We start from the raw sequence: 19405 nt of genomic DNA on the forward strand, positions 1-19405 counted from the left end.
TTTACTCCATGAATCACGCAAACGTTGGACCCGCCGTGGGAACACAACTCACTATGTACCGAGTTGAGCAACGTATTGTTACCTATTGATTTGAAATGAAGCTTACAGTAATTCAAAAATCAATGTTCAAATGCGGCACCTTTAAGGACGCATGTTCGGAGGATTGTGAACATGTGTTAGGGATTTATATTAATCTGTATAAAGCTAGCTTCTCGCTGTTTTCTGTGTCTTCTTGTCAGTATTGATTATGTACAAAGTGTAAGAAGCGCTCGCCCGGCGGAATTCACCTCAAGTCGATATCGTTTACCGAGCCACGTGCTCCTGGTAAACAGATGGGGGATGTAATTCGGGGGATTTTTTTAACATTTAAAGCGATGCATGTAACCACTACAAGCCTGGCTGGGTGTATTTGGATGGTTCAGCACGCTTGCTGTTTCTTTCTAGGGATCCGTGAAAAGTTAACATTAACTCAGAAAGAGAAAGCTAGTTGGTGTGTGCGTGCGTGCGTCTGTATGTGTGTGGTTGAGCGAGTGGCTGGTTTTTTAATTAGCGGTTGAGTGAGTGAGTGGATGAGTGACTAGGTGATTGATTGATTGGTTGGTTAAGTGAGCAGTTGAACATGTAGTTCAGTGATTGGTTGAGTGACTTGGTGAGTAAGTAGTTCAGTGAGTAGTTGACTGAATAGCAGAGTGACATGTTGAGTTAGCACATGGAGTGAAATACCAGCACCTGTCTAATCCAGCACAATGTCAAAACCGGCATTTTATTTCGGTCCCGTGGCATGCCGGTTTAGACAGGTTTCACTGTAGCTGAGCAAGAGTCTGAGATAATGAGTGATTGAGTTGGAGTGGCTAAGAGTGGTTGGGTCAGGACGTGAGCAAGTGGTTGAGTGAGCGGTTGAGTCCATACGTCAGTCAATCACTCTGAACTTACTAAGACTAGAAACGGAGATACTTAAACAGCCTCTTTACCAGTATACAAATAATATAAAAAGCTTTTCACGATAAGTAACTATTTTTGTTCAGTATATATTACGTAGCCATGATAGAAACTTCCACTCCCCACGTACGCTCGGTAGAAGTCTGTCTCACAGTCCCTGAACCACAATATTTTCCCTACTGCCTAGCCCTCCCTGCAATGTTACAGCAAGTCTAGATTTCCCCACTTTCGGGAATCTCTCAACTTACAGGGCTCCTTTGCAGTTTAAACTGGTTTATTTGTAACTATTTGTATACATGGAGGAACTAAGCGTTAGTCTCCCTCGGTAGGAGTGCGCAACACTGTGCTCTGTATCAGTCTTTGCTGAGGTAGTTAATGGTTGCAGGTATCAGAATAGAAGCTGGCATTTAAGATTCTTCTTCGGACGAACTGGTAACCTATTAACTGAATTAAATATTAACACCATTGCCGTATATTCCGCAAAGTGTACATGGATGTCGCGAGGTGCGGATCTGAATAATCACAAATCGCTGAAATGTTATTTCTGTATACTGTATATTTCATTTCCTATAAACCACAAGGGTTATATATAACCAATTAAACTATGGACTGTGTTTCAGTTTAACAATGCATGTCCCATCATCATCATCATCATCATCATCATTCACCCGTGAAATGGTAAGACGCGACTAAGGGGATCGGGTGGTCAGACTCGCTGACTCGGCTGACACATTTGATCGTATCCCATTTGCGTGGATCGATGTTCATGCTGTCGATCACTGGATTGCCTGGTCCAGATTCGATTATTTACAGACCACCGCCATAAATATTGCTGGGTCCTGCGCAAAACTAAACTCGTCGTCATCTTCATTTTCTTTCATGATCATTATGGGACCTACCATTAGGCGCAACACGTGTCCGTACTGATGAGGGTACGGAATAATGGGGTAATGCTACAATAAACATTCGTAGCAGGATTGTTTGTTATTGTGGCGAAAGAAAAATAATTCTCAAATACATGACCAAGTCAAGATTCACAATCGGTAATTTTATGTTTTCGGGTCATACAGTGTTTTTGGTACGACACCGAGTTCAAACATTGAAAGATCGTTATTAATACGATCGAACATATGTAAATAAGTTTAATTTGGCTCTTGGTGTAAAACAATACAAAACATGTTGTTTGTATGTATAATTTCGAGATCATGTGCGTCTCTCTAGCTTTAACTTCCACTATCTAGCACTCTAATAGATACGTTATGTCCACACGTCTCCTGTTAGTTGAGACTATACGACATATTTCAATATCCTGGCGCTTCCACACCTGCTGAGAAGTTGGCAAGATGTCGCGATTTTACAAGATATAAATAAATAAGTAGCGAAGTGTCCGAACCATTGTCACCGCGGGAGCCTTATCGCTAATACCACAGAAAAAAAACGCAACCTAAAGCAGGCAGTCCCTGATAGGAATTCAAAGCTTACATGAGCTGTCATTCATAGCTAGCGACCAACATGGACGATCCTACACGCGTCTTACAGTTAGATGCCTTGCCGTTGTTCAATTATTGTCGAAGCAGCACCATGTGAAATCCACTCTCGTACAACCGATTTGGTGCGCAACAATATTAGGACTGTACCATTATCGCTACGAACGGGCGCGAAGGTTGGACCCCCTTCCACACAATGCATTCGCCCGTGGTGTAGCGCGAGATTGTAGTACTACCAACTTCAGTGTGTGGCTAGAGTCTAATATGAAGGCATGCATGGATGAGGCGGGGAGAGGATTGTTTCTACCTTAAAGGCATAAGTCTGATCTATGATTACTTGGCTGATTTTAAGCTAGTAAACTTGGCCGATTAAACCGGTTGTCAGTGTTGTGAACAATCGGCCCTCAAGGTACAAAATAGAACGAGCGACGTCCGATCGCGCTTTGCTTGTGAGCTCTGTTAAAGGGGCGAGTGATGAGCTCGCTTCGCGTTATGCAGGATTTACCGTGGACCTAAACCATTGTGGATTACCGTTCATGTATCATATTTTTGTTTCTTTGCAACCTACCTCATTCTGTGGATTGTGAATGAAAGAATTTTCTCCAAAATGAGCCAGTTTTGGAAAGGTGTGGATCTACCTGTGTTTAATGCAGTTTACCTGTGTTTTCTACTGCTAACGTTGTGTGTTTCGTGGGGGGAGAGCCGTTCATGCCCCCGGGAGTGTTCCTGTCGGAACAAATACATCGACTGCAGCTTCAGAGGACTATTGTATGTTCCAAGGGATATATCTAACGATGTGGAGAAATTGTAAGTCTTACACGTATTATCGAGAATACATTGTATGAATTGTTAATGAAATATAGTAATATTACGATTGTTTGTAATCTTAACTTTAATAAGCACTCTCATAAGAGCATTTTCCCCATTTAAACGACATGTCACACGTATATTCTTTTCTATTATATTTTTTTTAAATACGTGAAAATATGGAAGATGTAAATTCAACGCACCGTGTGCTCTTGTCGCAGTTGACAAACTTCTTAAATCACAATTAATTATTTCTTTTATCAATTTTTGAACTAATTATTACAAGAAATACAAGTGTTTTATAACCCTCGAATTATGTAGTGGTATATAGTCCCATCTGCGTGTTACAGCCCGTATTGAATAACGAATATGTATAACTTTAGCTAGGGTACAAACGAGACACTAGATGTCGAACGCATGCGTCTTCACGTGGGTCGGTCTGTCGTGTATGGATATCCTATACTAGGTCAGTTGTACGTTTCAGATAGGCTTCTGTCAACTGCACTGTCAGCCTGTGTCAAGTCCCTGATTGTCTATTTCTCAGGACGCTACATATTACAGCCGTCCACAATATGTTGTGACATCAATTTGCGTGTACATAGCGCCTCACCTAGTTGTCAATATCTCCCCATCACCTACCAGCGTCTTCAGATAATAGAATCTACCCGTAATATAAGCGCTGGTATATTTACCCTAGTCATTAAGGTTGCTCGGAAGGTAGAGTTACAACTATTCCTCGCGAACCGATATAATTATGAAATAGACCTGCTGTCGATTTCATTGAGAAATGTATATCTTGCTGCGACTGTCAACAGCTTAGTCGGGTCGTATTACGGAATAAAAACGAAACATACTTGTAAGTAAAGTAGTTTGAACCCGTTGTCTGTTTCAGCAAATGTCATTATCGCGCTCGTCGTTTTCCGCATTGGACAAGCCGTACAGCGTGTCTGTGTACATTATTTGTGGAAAATATGTACCTCTGTTATCTAATGCACGTTTTTGCATGTGTGATTATGTGTACACGCTAGTTGTGCTGAACGCACTGCTCGCTTACTTTGTAATGGGGTGTCACACTGTCAGAAGTTGCAGCGATCGTCTTTCACAAAGGCATGTATATACTATAAATGAACAGTCTAACCTGCAACGAGGAAACGTTGTGGTATGCGACGCTTTCGCCGTTTATATCATAACGTCTCCTAACGTCAGGGAAAGTTCCATATTGTTGATTCGTAGCTGACCCTACTTTCCTAACAGCTTCAACAACTGCTTGTATAGCACGGGCGTGTCGTTTAGTGATAATTTTTAAAAGATTCCGAAACGCTTTTTTCATAAATGTAAAGTGTTGTTCGGGAAACACTATCTGTTGAACACTGACCATATGCATGTATACAGACCTTACGTGTGGTTAAGAATCTATATTCCACCCTCATAAACAATGCTGTAGTTATCGATATTTTTCATTTCCACTGATATAAGTGTTTAAAACCACGGACTGCAATACCTAAGGATCCGTGCACAGTTAAACTAAGAGCTAGTCTAAGTGGATAGCTAACCTAGATATACCAAGAACATCCGTGTAAACTAAACTTTTAGACTTTAACCTAAAGCACACCCAGAGCTTTAGGGGAAATGTACTGCCACACCTGGAGAACAGTGTTCGTGTACAACTAACTAACAGCTTAGTCTAACTGAAAGGCTACACCTAGAGCATCCTGTAAAAGTATTGCAATACCTAGAGGATCGTGTGCCTGTACAGTTAAACTAAGAACGTATAGTTAAACCTAGATATAACCAGAACATTCCCGAAAATGTAAGTGTTAGGCTTTAACCTAGAACATTATGGTAAATGTTTTGCTATACCTAGAGCGCCGTGTACGCCTACAACTAAACTAAGAGCATGTGTCTAATTGTATAGCTATTCCTAGATATTCCCAGAACATTTGTGTTAGGCTTAAACCTACCTTGAGCATTCAGGTAAATGCGCAGCTAAACCCAGAACATCCATGCAAATATGAAGCTGAACCTAAACAATACTTGTAAATGTACCACAAAAGGTTTCCGTGTAAATGTATGAACGCCTTGCCTAGATGTGTGTCGATACATGTACAAGGCTAAAAGCCTTCAGCAGAGCACTTGTAACTGAAAGCAGTCGTATGTTGATGTGAGAACATTCATGTAAATACTGTCATCCAAACCAAATTCAATCGTCCATGGATCTAAATCGTAGGCTTGGTAGGTTGAAATATGCATTTTGGTTCCTCTGTATATTCTTGAGGTATATGTAAACACAAGCTCGCAGTATGGGCGTCTATATTGCTTAGCCTTGAGCACCGTCAAGTCGCATACACGGCAGCAGCGGAGAGAAACTCTACAGACGAAATACCTTCCACTACGCCCGTATAGCTACAAAAACAACAACTGTTCACTATCGTTATATTGAGACATTTTAAATATATTCCTTCTACCAAATAAACCCTCTGTAAAACAACGCCGTCGGTAGGGTTTACTTTGAGAAATCTCTGATGTAGAACCAAGGATGAATGACTCAATAGAGCATATTACAACCGTTAGGTCAAAACAATTTAAAGACTATTCCTTGTACCGAAATCCACACTGCTAAACTACGCTGTTTAAAAGTTTTAGGCCGAGGTTGAAGTATCACACCCCAAATCCGTACAAAGATCCAACACAGAACCTCACTACCGTTATACCAAAACATTTCAAAGGCTGTTCCGTCTACCGAAAATCCCATGATCAAACAACGTTGTTTGATGATTACAGGTGAAAAAAAGCCCACAGAGAACGCCCATTACTGAAATAACTCGCCCAGCTCTATTCATGGACCCCACACAGCACCTCGCTACCGTTATGTCAAACCATTTTAAAGACTGTTCATTCTACTGAAAGCCCTTCTGTCAAAATCCGACGTTTAAAGATCCTCGTTGGAGAAAACGAGGGTAGAGACAGTCCATAGTTGAAGTACCCCACCCTACCTCAGAGTAAGGAGACCACACTACCGTTGCATCAAAACATTTAAGAGACTATCCCTTATACCGACTACCCTATGGTCAAACATCGCTGTTTGATGATTACAGGGGGAAATGCCACACCCCAACTCCATTATCGAACTTCACTACCGCTATGTGAAAACATTTTCCCTGTACCCCAAGCTCACTGTCTAACTACGTTGTTAGAAGGTATTAGGTTGAGGAAACTCGGAGCACAGCATGTCCTTGGTTGAAAAAACCCAGCCCAGCTCCGTACATCTGTCCCACATACCCCTCACTACCGTTATATCAAGACATTGTACGATACATTCCTTCTACCCCAAATCACACTGGCAAACTTCGCTATTTGAAGGTTTGACTGAAATACGTGACGCCAGCTCCGTGCAAGGACTACCAAGGACTGCCGTCATTTCCAAACACTTTAAAGAATATTCCTTTACTGACCCCCCTACTGTGAAACAAAACGTATCCATCTATCTCAATAACGATTGTCAAACAGTGTTGTTTAAAGGTTTTTGTTGAAAAAAGGCGGACAGAAAATGTCCATACTGAAATACCAGCATTGTACAACGATCCCACACTACGCATTACTACCGTTGTACCAAGACTTTGTATTAGATATTTCTTCCACCCTAAACCCCACTGACCAAGCCTCTGTTTTTAAGTTTCTACTTTGAGAAATCTAAAGAACGTTCAGAGTTGAAATACCTGAACCCAGCTCCGTACAGCGACCCCACACTACCGTTATATCAAGACATTGTAAATTATATACCTTCCACCCTAAACCCAACTGTCAGGAAACGTTGTTTAAAGTTTTTACGTTGCGAAAGCTGTGACGTAGAGCGTTCCTCGGGATGATTGTGGATGACACGTTGAATGAAACCACATTAAAAAGGCTGTGTAACGCAGTAGTTGGTGATGATTACACCTGATACGGGGAACCCTTCCCCCTGTAGTCTCCCGGCTCTAGTGTATATCGCTTTCATGTCCGCGTTAAGTATTTCCACGGGAGTGTAACAGTTGACAATGCATGGCGATAAGAGGTCGCTCACTTTAATACTTGACTAGGAAGGGTTACGTTTGTGGTACCCTCACCCCGTTATCGATAATCTCAAAGTATATATTTACTTGCCTTAAGATATTCTTATGCAGTGGCTTACGATGTGGAGTATCTTTTTGACATGTGTAGTATGTTGAATTGTTCCTAGGGTGAGATACCTATCTCATATGTCAGACGCGGTAGGGTTGGGTCGCTGAAATATCTGAGACTGGGTTTTGTCGTTTTGGTCATTCCGGAGGTTAGGTTACTGAAGAGAACATCTTTGAAAGTGGCACAAATTACACACGGTGATTTCAAGGTATGCGGAAACACAATGCTATCTGGTTCACGTATCAAGAAACCTGTGAATCTGGGTAAGAATTGGTCTTCAGGAACTCATCTTTGTAGTGAGATGAGGATCGGGTGGTATGTTCTTTGGCATGGTTGAGCAACCCATGTTTGTGGTATTAAAGAGGCGACTAACGGGTTCGGATGGTCAGACTCGCTGATGCATGTCATCGTATCCCAGATGTGTAGATAGATGCTCATGATGTCAATCACCGGATTGTCTGGTCGAGACTCGATGGGTTACAGATGGCTTGTCCAGATCGTCACTACCGTATGGTGAAACCACAATGATCTCAGAACATGTTTATGAACATGCAACTGAATATTGCAACGACGCCAATACTGGCATCGAAATAATTTGCAGTAGTACATTATCAGTATGACTTTGACTTATTGTTGCATTGTTTGTATTGATTGTTGTCTATTGAAAATGAAACCTTCACGGCTCTTTAACATATAATTATTTCGATGTCTCAATTCTGCTTGTTCAAAGAAACGCAAGTCACGAGTTCAATTTCCCATCTGGTAGTCAGTGTGAAGTCCATTTCTGGTGTCCCTCGTCGTGATATTGGTATACTGGGAAAAGTGGCTTAAAACTAAACTCACTCACTCATCCTAAGACGAATCACGTGAACGTCAGTTGACATTAACTCTACAAATGCGACATTCAAACGTCTCCTTTTAGTGAAAAGCTACACTCATCTGAAACATAGCACTCGGAGCTTCAAGCAACGTGAAATCTATAAATAATTAAAGCCCTCTGTAGCTAATCAAGTTAATTTAATTATTTCACACTCGGCACGCACTTACATACGCAATTTGAACCCGTCACACGTAAGGGCTTAGCGCTAGGCATCCGTACATCGAGACTTCATCATCCCTCGTTCACTCCAGTAACCAGTAATACCTGATACGACGCTTAATGGGTTAAGGTGAATTAACCTCACGTTACATCCAGTAATTACACGCTCGGATTAATCCGAGTTCAATGGCGTTATTTCGAATCATTGAGAGAGGCATCGTTAAGTTACGTTAAACTAGAAGACATGGCTTACGTCGCACATGTTACGTGAAGTTGTTGCTGTTGAAGACGTTTGCACTTGTCTACCCCCACAACGTCGGAAATCAATGTGTTATGGTTATCAGGGTTATTCGCATCCCGTATCGTTGGCTTTATGGCACCATTAACCAAATATTTGGTGTCGTAATGCCTACATTACTGACTGTCGCAGCCTCTGCAATTAGATGGCACGATTACGTCCATGTGGGCTTAAACATTCTTATTATTTTATCGGTTTGAATAATATAGTGTGTGAGACGAATTGGTTTGAGGATGGGTGTATATTTGGTTGGAATTTCCTTTTAAAGGTGTGTTTCACATCTAGTGGAATCACAGACAGATCTATTTACAAACTAGTGTAGACTGATGTGGGTGTCATTGGAGGTTTGATCAACGTCACACAGGAAATGATGATACTTGTTGTTCTGCTTCTAGCTCAGCGCAACACTGTAGCACCTCAGAGTGTGACTGGCTTGTTTTTCTGCTTCTAGCTCAGCGCAGCACTGTAGCACCCCAGAGTGTGATTGGCTTGTTTTTCTGCTTCTAGCTCAGCGCAACACTGTAGCACCTCAGAGTGTGATTGGCTTGTTCCTCTTAAACTCAGGGAGCGGTGAGGTGGCATGGTGGATAGAGCGTTCGCTCTTGAAAGCCCCGCTAACCCACATTCCCCTCACCTCAGTAGGGGTCTTTTATTCCGAATTGCTTATGTTGAAATATGGCTAAAATCAGGGGTAAACCAAGATTTAATATAATGTTCTTATTAAATTCACACATAGTATATACGTTTGGACTTCTTGCAACGTCACCTCCAACGTATCCCGCTCTTGACTAACAGCGACTGTTTACAGTCTAGATATAGATCAGGCCAGAATGTAATGAAATGCCTTTTAGAAATGTTATTGAACTGAGTTTTTGAATCTCAAATACCATTTATCAAATCAATTTTCATAAATCCAAACAAATAGGAGATTTAGTAGCTACAAGTGAAGATTTTTCACAAGTTGAAAGACTGCCAGAAGTATTTGTCAAAAAAATCTATAGCTTTCACGCTGGTCTGAGCGTTGTCGACGCAACACGGAAATCGTTGTATCAACATCATATATGGCATGCTACCCTACATCACACAGCTGCCGTTGTTGTCAACGTCTTGTTTACGACGCACAATCAATACCACAACTGACGTTGCGACAGACAGCGCGGCACGGTAGAAAAATTAAACTTAGTCCACTCATTAAACGAATCAATGGATCTCAGTCTATGTTAGATATTATTAAAACCGATGAACAAGGAGAAAGGTTATTTATATCACGTGACGTAATAAATCTTTTTCAGACGAAGTAAGGACTAGGATATTGATACTTAATATTGAATTCCTGTTGTAGAGGGTTTGGTTCCGCCGCCGTCTTAGTATTCTTGAGTGGCTCTCGTCTAAAACATTTGCTGGTGGAGATCGGAGATCGCTCGCAGTGATGTTGCGTTAGATAGTATCGGACTGTTTTACATGAATGAAATACCATATCCAAGAGCTAGGGCAGGATATATAGAGGCGGTGGGGTAGCCATGTAGTTAAAGCGTTCACTCGTCACCCCGAAGACCCGAGTTCTATTCCCCGCGTGTGTATAATATCTGATGCCCAGTTGGGGTGTCCTCCTCCAAGGCTTTGCTTGAATACCACCGAAGGCGGAATAAGGCCATACTCACTCACTCACTCACTCACTCACTCACTCACTCACTCACTCACTCCTCGTGTCCTGGCTGATGTACATTATTATGTAATCTAATTGCTCCTTGGTCAATTAAGCTTCAACTTATGAGCCCAAGACTATTTCTTTGGCATTGATATTTCATATGTAATCGACAAAGCATATTTCTTCTGTGTTTAGGAGTTTATGTTTCAACTGTTGGAATGATTTCAGAAATGCGTTATGTTCGAGTGATTCCTTTACGTGGTACATATACTTCCGTGATGTCATTAGTATGGCTTACCTGTCTCATCAAGTCGGTAAATGTCAGCAGATTTTTTTATCTTATTGTCTCTGCCTTTATTTTCTTGATTCTTTGTTGAATGAGTTACTTTACTAGGTCGGGGGCAGTGGGGTGACCAAGTGGTTAAAGTGTTCGTTCACCTCACCGAAAACTCGGGTTCGATTCCCCGCGTGGATGCTATGTGTCAGGCATATGGACACAACGTGTGAAGCCCATTTCAGGTGTCCCCGGCCGTAATATTTCTGGAATGTTGCTAATAGCGGCGTAAAACAATATGTTTTTGCTCACTCTATCACTCGCCATACGTCGAAACGTTAGCGCAGCAGACCCAGGGCGAGGCAGTCGCTGACGATACAGAGCGATTGCGTTTATAGCTGTCCACCACACTAAACCTCAGCTTCTTGAAAATCACTGACCTGTATACATGACCCGAGCCCGTCAAGGTACTATCTCTAAATGTCCATTACGTAGCGTCTCTAACAGGCGCAGAAGATAAGTGCGCCAGGCCCTGTCATGCCAAGATTAGAACTCGCGTCGACATGATCAGAACTTGTGTAATCTCGACCAGAACATGGTTCCTTGAAAGTTATCTCCCCTTATCTCGACCAACAATTACTTTCGCATTTCATTACCGACGTACCTATTTAGGTGTGAACGCTATCGCAGTGAAATCCATTTCAATACACCATATAATGTGCTAGCTGTTTGTATCGGCTACATTAAGCGCAAATGTGACTTACCCATATCGCAGTGACTCAATGAAATGCGTACTTATATTTTGTTCCAAAATGGCTGACATCGCCGAATTGCACTGAGCTCAAGCTGTTTCTCCCTTTCTATCTGCAACAGACAGATCTGACGCCAACGATATTAAAGCAGCATTTATCTTCAGGAGAAAACTAGCCCGCAATACGGTCCATTACGTTTCTTCTCAAGTAATACAAAAGTCGACGTAAAGAAAGAGCATTTTAGACTGGTTTCTGGATTGAGGAGGCGAAAGGTGTCCATTTTTACGATGTTTCTTATCATAAGTCTTTGTGAATAAAACCATACGTGTTGTTTCCTTTCTTAAATTATTTTCACAGTCTCTGAGTGGGGTTGTACGATTTGCTCTTAAACTCTCAACCATATTGAGATTTGTGGAAAATCAGTCGATCATCGATAATGTGAAGCGAATATATGTTTTGTTCATACCATATAAACCACGTACCACGTTATTGGCCTACACGTTTTGACTTTGGGAAGATACTGCTCAGCCCTGCCCCAAGGCTGTACTGAATGCCAAGCCCACAGGTATATAGTAAATTCTGTCCTTTAAAGAAGCAAGCGAACAGTACAAGGAAGCCAGTCTGTTATTTGTGTAATCTTTTTTTTAGAAATGTTCATTTAAACTATTAATTATTACTTTAGAGGCTTGTGCAAGTCTAGAAAACCGCTCCGTCAACGAGATTGTGAAAGTAACTGGCAAGTCTACAATAATCAACAAAGTTGTATTAACAATTTGATTCTACGTGCGTACAACCCGATTCGGTCCGTTGACAAATTCATGGAATTCAAGTTTTCACAAAATCAATTTGCTCTGATTGAAAATAACAAATCATTCGGAGACTGCCATGATGCACAAATCCCTACGATCACGCATGCAAGGGTGTACATTTCGGTGACCTTTGGCCGCGTCACACGTGTCCTCAATTGCCGGACATCAGATCTGGACTTTTGTGTATGTTTTTATATCCGTGTCCAGCCCCTATGAAAAGTTATGGTCAATCAGACTGACCTTTAAATCTTCCCAGGGACCTTTAGTCCGGTCTGCTATGATTAGAATCTAAAATGTCCCAGGGAATATGGCTCGCCATATCAATTGGCTTTGATTTAACTTGGCTCCAACATCCTTAATCGTAAATTGCAAACCAAGTCAGATTTTTATGGTCAGTTGGGCAGTGACTGAAAGAAGAACCTATGTGAAAATTGGCAATTTCACACCAGAAATGAAATATGACTGACGCCCAGCCTCTCAAATCCGAGCTGAAGGAATCAGGCGCCGAAGCCATTAACGTGACTGTGAAATATTATAGCATTAAAATAAGTACAAAAAAAGAAGCTTGTAAAGAAAATATATTACCTTACACAAGCGCCCTTTAACTACTTATATTTGCTTTACCAATGTTCTCAATTCTCTAGTGGGAGAGTGAGTTAAGTGTCTTTCAATTTCTTAATCATGGCTAGTTACGCCACATGATGACAGTTGTCACTGACGCTCAACGCTATGCAACAGATTATAATTTTACAGACATGATTCTATGGTTCCTTTGAATGTGGTATTTTCAAGACCAAAAGTAATAAATGGATTTCCTTAATGCACAGAGCACTGGTGTATATGCTACCAGTGGGGACAACAGAGTGAAATCAATAACGAGGAAATGTAAGCTTCATTTGTCTTTAAGCAGCTCTTAGAAAAAGTGTTCGATGTCTACTTTAAACTGTAAACACCCATGAAAATCCTGGTTAGAATTGACTTGACTTATGTCGTATACCAGTTGCGAGCATAGACGCTCATGCCGTTGATCACTGGATTGTCTGGTCCAAAGTCGCTTATGTACAGACTGTCGTCATATAGCTGGAATATTGCTGAAAAAATACACTCATTCATCGGTATTGTAACAGCAAAGCAATGTGTGCATGTGCCAGTAAGTCTGTTGAAAGATGATAGAGTGCTGACCATCTATCTGACTGAATCCGAGGCAATGAAATATGCCCCATTAACACCTTGTCTGTATCAGAGTTGACATGCTGCTGGTTGTAATTGATCAGAAACGCACAAGATGCAACACCGAATGACCTTTGTTTACACACCCATACAAATGTGATTTATGAATCTGATCACTTGTAATAATTTAGTATTTGACAAGGATGACAGCTATCGATGTGAGAGTGTGACTTTGATTTATAAACCGGCATTGTAAAACAGACGGCTATTAACGGCGCTGAGCGACAGTAGGTATTTTTCGCTGAAAGGTCACACACCGTGCTTCAGATATTCGGGGATAAACAGACAATCGTGTGTGTTTTTCTGTGTTTTATTTTTTATGTATCTACTCGTGTTGCTTAGCCCAATATCAGCAATATTCCAAAAATATCACGGCAGGAGACACCAGAGAAGAGCTTCACATATTGTGCCCAGGAAGGGAATCGAACCCGTCTCTTTGGGGTGTCGAGCGACCGCGTTGACAACTAGGCTATCCTACGGTTACTGTGATATCAAGAAAAGATTTCACAAATGTTGGAAGTCGAACGCTTAGACTGCTTGGCGAGTCAACGCTTTAACCATTAAGCTACACACAGCAATGGCTGATGGAAAAAAAAACGCAAACGTTCATTGCCCATTATTTAGTGACTGACATTTTGAATGGCGCAGATGACCCGTATGTAAGTGTGTTTATTTTGCTCGAGACATCTTTAGGGGTTTCTTGAAAGATGAGTGCAGGGATTGTAGGTTACGACAGCTGTTTTCCCATGTAGATTGTTAGAGCGTCTGTTGATGTCGGCGTATGAATTTTAATAGAAATAGTTCACTAAGATTAAACCTGGACCATGTAACCCGGTGGTCGATAGCATGAGCATCATGAGCACAGACCCTTACTTTTGGATTGCGATGCAAATTGATACTTAGTTTAACCACCCGATTCTTTTCACAGGCGTCTGGTCTTGTCACTGTTTTTTTTCAGTTATCCGTTCAATTTTCGATTCAGATTTCACTCTCAGGGAATCTGTTTTTGCGGAAGGTCGGTGGGGTAGCCATGCTTTAAAGCTCTCGTCGTCACGCCGAAGGTTCAGGTTCGATTCCCCACATGGGTGCAATACGTAAAACCCATTTCTGGTGTCCCCCGCTGTGATATTACTGGGATATTGCTACAAGCGGCGTAAAACTAAACTCATTCACTGGCTGTTTTGGTGTAAAAGATAGGGACAAGTTGTCGTTGGCGTTGGTGTTCCCGTTGGCGTTGGGAACCTATCCCTAGAGGTATAAATGAGACTGGGCTCGTTCTTTGTCTCAGATCCGTTTCGACAGATACGTATTGCGTGTTTAAAGAGACGCGTTCTGTGCAGCAGGTATGGTGGAACGTGTTGCAGGACACAGAAAAACACAATGTGATTGTGTCGCGTACATGTGTTCGGCGAAATGTCAACGTTGACACTCAAACCTCCCCACCACTCTCCACTCGCCAAAGCATCATCGGATACCGTTAATGTGATAGGGTTCTCCATGTGGTAAAATTGCAAATACATAATGATAACGTTTAAGTTCTAAGCGATTAAGATATTCATTTCCAAATGAATAGATAGAACCTATTATTCGTCCCCGAAATACAGTTCAAGTTCACACGATTTCATTTATGGAAAAAAGTTGTCGAAGTCCCCATTCGAGAGTGCAGGAATCTGGAGAATTTTAAAACAGTGAAACTCTGAGTGTGATTTGTGAGTAGCAGAAAGGAAACGCGTAATTAGTGGCTAAGGGTCTCATGCTCTTTGAGTTCGTTTCGGTCACTTGAATTATGAATTGTAATGTTAATTATCCCTCTGGAGAAATACTGTCAGGAAAAGAGAGGATGGAAAGGTTTCTGGTTCAGTTGCTATCCTGCCTGTTAAAGTTGACTTAAACGGGTCTCTAAGGCAATACATTAGAAGTTCAATCATAATTTCTCGATTGCTTGAAGGCTGCGGAGACCATTGGTTGCCCTGTACATTTACTGGCTGCGCAGAGTAACATCCAGTCTCCGAAATGGATATAGTTTGAGAAGAAATGTTACTAAATAATAATCATAAAATATTCGGAAAAGGAACCCAGAGCCCTTCTTCATTACCTGACACAATGGTAATATAGACTGGCCATGTTTTAGGCTTGCATGGGCTCTCTTGGACATGATTTTCAGGGTCAGTTTCTGGCGGACTACTGGCTGCATTGAACTCACAATGGTTGTTGGCTAGTTTTTTTCAATGTAACACTCAGTAGTATTACAGTTATATCTTAAAATAATAGAATCTTGACGAGACAATCCAGTGATCAACATCATGAACATCGATCTTCGCAATTGGGAACCGATGACATATCTCAACCAATTCAGCGACCTTGACCACCCGATCCCGTTAGTCGCCTCTTACGACAAGCATGGGTTATGGAAGATCAATTCTAACCTGGATCTTCCCGAGTACACAACGGCTGTACGTTTCCATAACGTAACTGAACCGGTATCGACTGACGACTGAACTGGTCTATTATACTGACACTGACCAGTCCCTATATGGGTACCAGTGACTCATTGGAGGTTACCCTGATGTGATAAAGTTAAAGGGACAGTTAAAGGTGCACGAATTAAGAATGGTTGCCATTGTATCAGTTGCCCTAACACCGAAAGGCTATGTGCTTATTCATTGCTCCCCAAGCACTCATTGCTCGTATCACTTCGACTCGCGCTGGCGCTTTTGTCTCAGGGGTCCGCTCCACAAAACGATCGTAGCGCTAAAGAGATCGTAACTTACGTACTTTAACATGGAATTACGACCGTTGTGCGCCATACCCAAATAGATTATGCACCATGTAAATATGTAGTGGGAAAATTCCTAAAATACATGGTATTGTTTGGTGGGATTTGAACATAGTCACCGGTGTTAAATCCTGAATTGTAATGGTTGTTGAATGAAGTAATGGTGATTGCCGTTGAAAACACTAGTTGTTGAATGTTCTTATGGATGGTGAAATGCTCTAACGGGTGGACACTGATTGCAGTTTCCAGTGGTTGGTTAATGCAGTATGTGGTGAATATTGAATGCAGGAACGTGGCGTTGAATGCTGCGATGAGTAGTTGTTAAACATAAGACAGAGTGATTGTTGAATGCAGTACCATGTTGTTGAATGTTGTATTGAGCTGTTGTTTAAAGAAGCATAGAGTGTATTGAGTAGTTGTTGAATGCAGTATAAAGTGATTGTAGAACATACTACAGTGTTGATAAATGCAGTATTGAGCGTTTGTTAAAATACTGTTGTTGAAAGTCAGTATAGTGTATTTAGCAGTTGCTGAATGCTGTATAGAGTGTAGGAATTGTGAGTGTTGGTTGAATACAGTATAGAGTGTAGGCCCATTGAGTGGTTGAATGCAATATAGAGTGGTTGTTGAATGCAGTATTGCGCGGTTGTTCAAACAACTAGTTCTTGATTGATGTAATGTGTTGAATGCAGTGATAGGTATTGTTGAATATTGTAATAACCCGACTTTGAATGCAGTATTCGGTTATTGAATCATTCACTGGGGAGTATGGATAGCAGAAAAACGAGAGCGAATGACTGTTTAACTCGTCTGTTTTCTTCTCCACAGGGATTTACAAGGAAACAACCTCACGGTTATACGAAGATCGGACTTCGAAGGGATGAAAAAACTCAGGATACTGTAAGTACCCAGCTACAGGTGCAGAACCAGTGCTTACAGTGCAACATAAACGGTTTAGGAAACGAAAATATAGGTCATTCCAGTCGCTGCACTGTATGAACATGTTGAAAATAAGATATTTCCGTGGTGCGTGCTTCCAGTACAAGCGCTGATGACAGTGGCAGTAACCAAGGTCACAGCACCAGGATGCAGGGCGGGTCAATGTCAGTTATAACGCTGATGATATTTATGTATAACACATTGTCATCGTTGAAAAGTGATTATCTGTGTGCGATAGTGTATAAAATAATATTTCTTAATGTTTAATTTACACTGTTCATGCACACTGGTTCCTCCTCATGTGTGAAGTCCCCCCATAACAAGAAATAAAATTAAGATTTTTTAAATATAAATATCTATATTTAAAATAGAGATACTTTATTCAAAACTGGCATGGGAACTTTGTGTTTAACGCGTGTGTACAATATATGTCAGTTATTTGCATGGAGTGCTTTCCGTCTGTCCCTACATGTCTTCTCAGCAGAACTTTTATTGTTTTTCGGAACGTTGTATCATACAAACATTGTATAAAAGACACATTTTCACAAAATAAAAAAAATACAAAAATACAATTAGATCAATTCGATTCGGCATTGTGTAGTATGACGTCGTCACTCACTAGACGTCAACGACCTGATGAAGACGTTATGATATTGCCAGTCGTTATCGTCAGAGCCGGTCGCATTGTTCTATTGTCATATATCAGCTTTAGTATACTCGACAATAAGGACCACTTAGAAGGTGATAACACCCAGGTAGATGTGAGTTAATGTTGTGTTTTCAGCACTCGGATATTGATTAGGGTAGAAGTATGCCAATGGCCTCCAGATATGACACGTACATCACGTGCTTCGCGTGAATCCGTCGCTAACTGGTTATGTTGTTTATTGCGGAGATGTCAAAGACCTGTCACTTGTCTGGGACAGTGAAATATGTCATGGCCATTGAAGTTGTTGGAATAACTGACAAAATGGATATCAAACCCTATGTTGTGAAACAGGACTGGGAATTTTAGTACACTAACCCTTCAGTTCAAAACGTCTCATAATTCCGTTACATTGTTATTTTCCGTTTTGGTTGTCTGTTAGTTAAGATAGGCCGCACTCACCAATAGTCCAGATATATGACAGCGGTCTGTAAATATTCGAATCTGGTCTAGACAGGGGACTGACGCCATGAACATCGATCCGTGCAAAAGTGTAAAATATTTTTTGTAAAATGATATGTTTTGTAAAAAAATGATCCGAGTCACAATTTGTACCTAAGTGAAATATTTGAATACGCCCTTGAAAGATGTTGGTTTTTAAATAGTTTTCCCCATAGTTCCTATGCATCTCAAGGCTACATTTGACCTGATTTTTTAAATATGCTTTCGACTGAAATCACAAACTGAAATTATTATTTATACAATATGCTTTGAGCAATGGAACTTGTTCTCAGTTGTTCAGGAACTATTTTGTTTCAAGACGGTAGTGTTTCGTAATGTCAGCTTCTCAATTACAAGTCACAGATGTATACTAGTATTCGATTGTATTAAACTTAACATTTACAGCCCCTCACGACATCCAAATGCAGTTTACCCCTTTTTGTTATTTTTAATATTTCTCTCCGCAGGCAACTATTGGACAACAAGATACGTCTGATTGAGAAGGGGGCGTTTGTAGATCTGGTCAGCATGGAGCGTCTGTAAGTAGCTTCACATTACATTATACTTCTGTATATATTCATATCTACTCGAGACGGAGCCAGTGACTATCAGATGACGTCCTGAGGTCGACGGCGTCACCCCCTACCCTCAGGTAGCGCTTGGGGTGACAGTATTAACGATAGTCGTTCTCCGTGTCCGATACGTCTGTGTAGTCAAGATAGAAACTCGAGCATCTCAAATAGCTCCCAAATAGTAGTCTTTAAGGCCATCCTGGAGTAGGCATGACAAACAGCTTATTGGATTGCGTCGCTCCTAGTTTTGTATAACACCTTTAATCTTTACCTGCAATTACACACAAACGTAAATCACGGAACAGGATGTGTGTGTGTGTGTGTGTGTTGGAGGGGTGGGGGATGGGTGTGTGTGTGGGGTGTGGGGTGTGGGGTGTGGGGTGTGTGTGGACCAAGATATGATATTTTATTGTACCCATGTGGAGAATGAAACCCGATCTTCGGTGTGACGACGCTTTAACCACTGGGCTACCATACAGGCATAACATTTCTTTAGCAAGACCAACGGAACACCATCCCTACATCGTTCC

At 41.3% G+C, this 19405-nt stretch overlaps 1 protein-coding gene across 5 annotated transcripts in view; it reads left to right on the forward strand.

Moving 5' to 3' along the window:
- Positions 1–2431: 2431 nt before the first annotated feature.
- The window catches only part of LOC137265332 (slit homolog 2 protein-like), a 163334-nt gene continuing 146360 nt past the window's right edge, over positions 2432–19405 (forward strand). For all 5 annotated transcript variants that reach the window (XM_067800708.1, XM_067800711.1, XM_067800712.1 and 2 more), the window contains exons 1-3: positions 2432–3233; positions 17046–17117; positions 18771–18842. In XM_067800708.1, the coding sequence (XP_067656809.1) occupies positions 3034–3233; positions 17046–17117; positions 18771–18842 (344 nt within the window). In that variant the 5' untranslated portion in view covers positions 2432–3033. The remainder of the gene's footprint in view (positions 3234–17045; positions 17118–18770; positions 18843–19405) is intronic.

This window comes from Haliotis asinina, chromosome 15 (assembly GCF_037392515.1).
Source record: "Haliotis asinina isolate JCU_RB_2024 chromosome 15, JCU_Hal_asi_v2, whole genome shotgun sequence".
Classification (NCBI taxonomy): Eukaryota; Metazoa; Mollusca; class Gastropoda; order Lepetellida; family Haliotidae; genus Haliotis; species Haliotis asinina.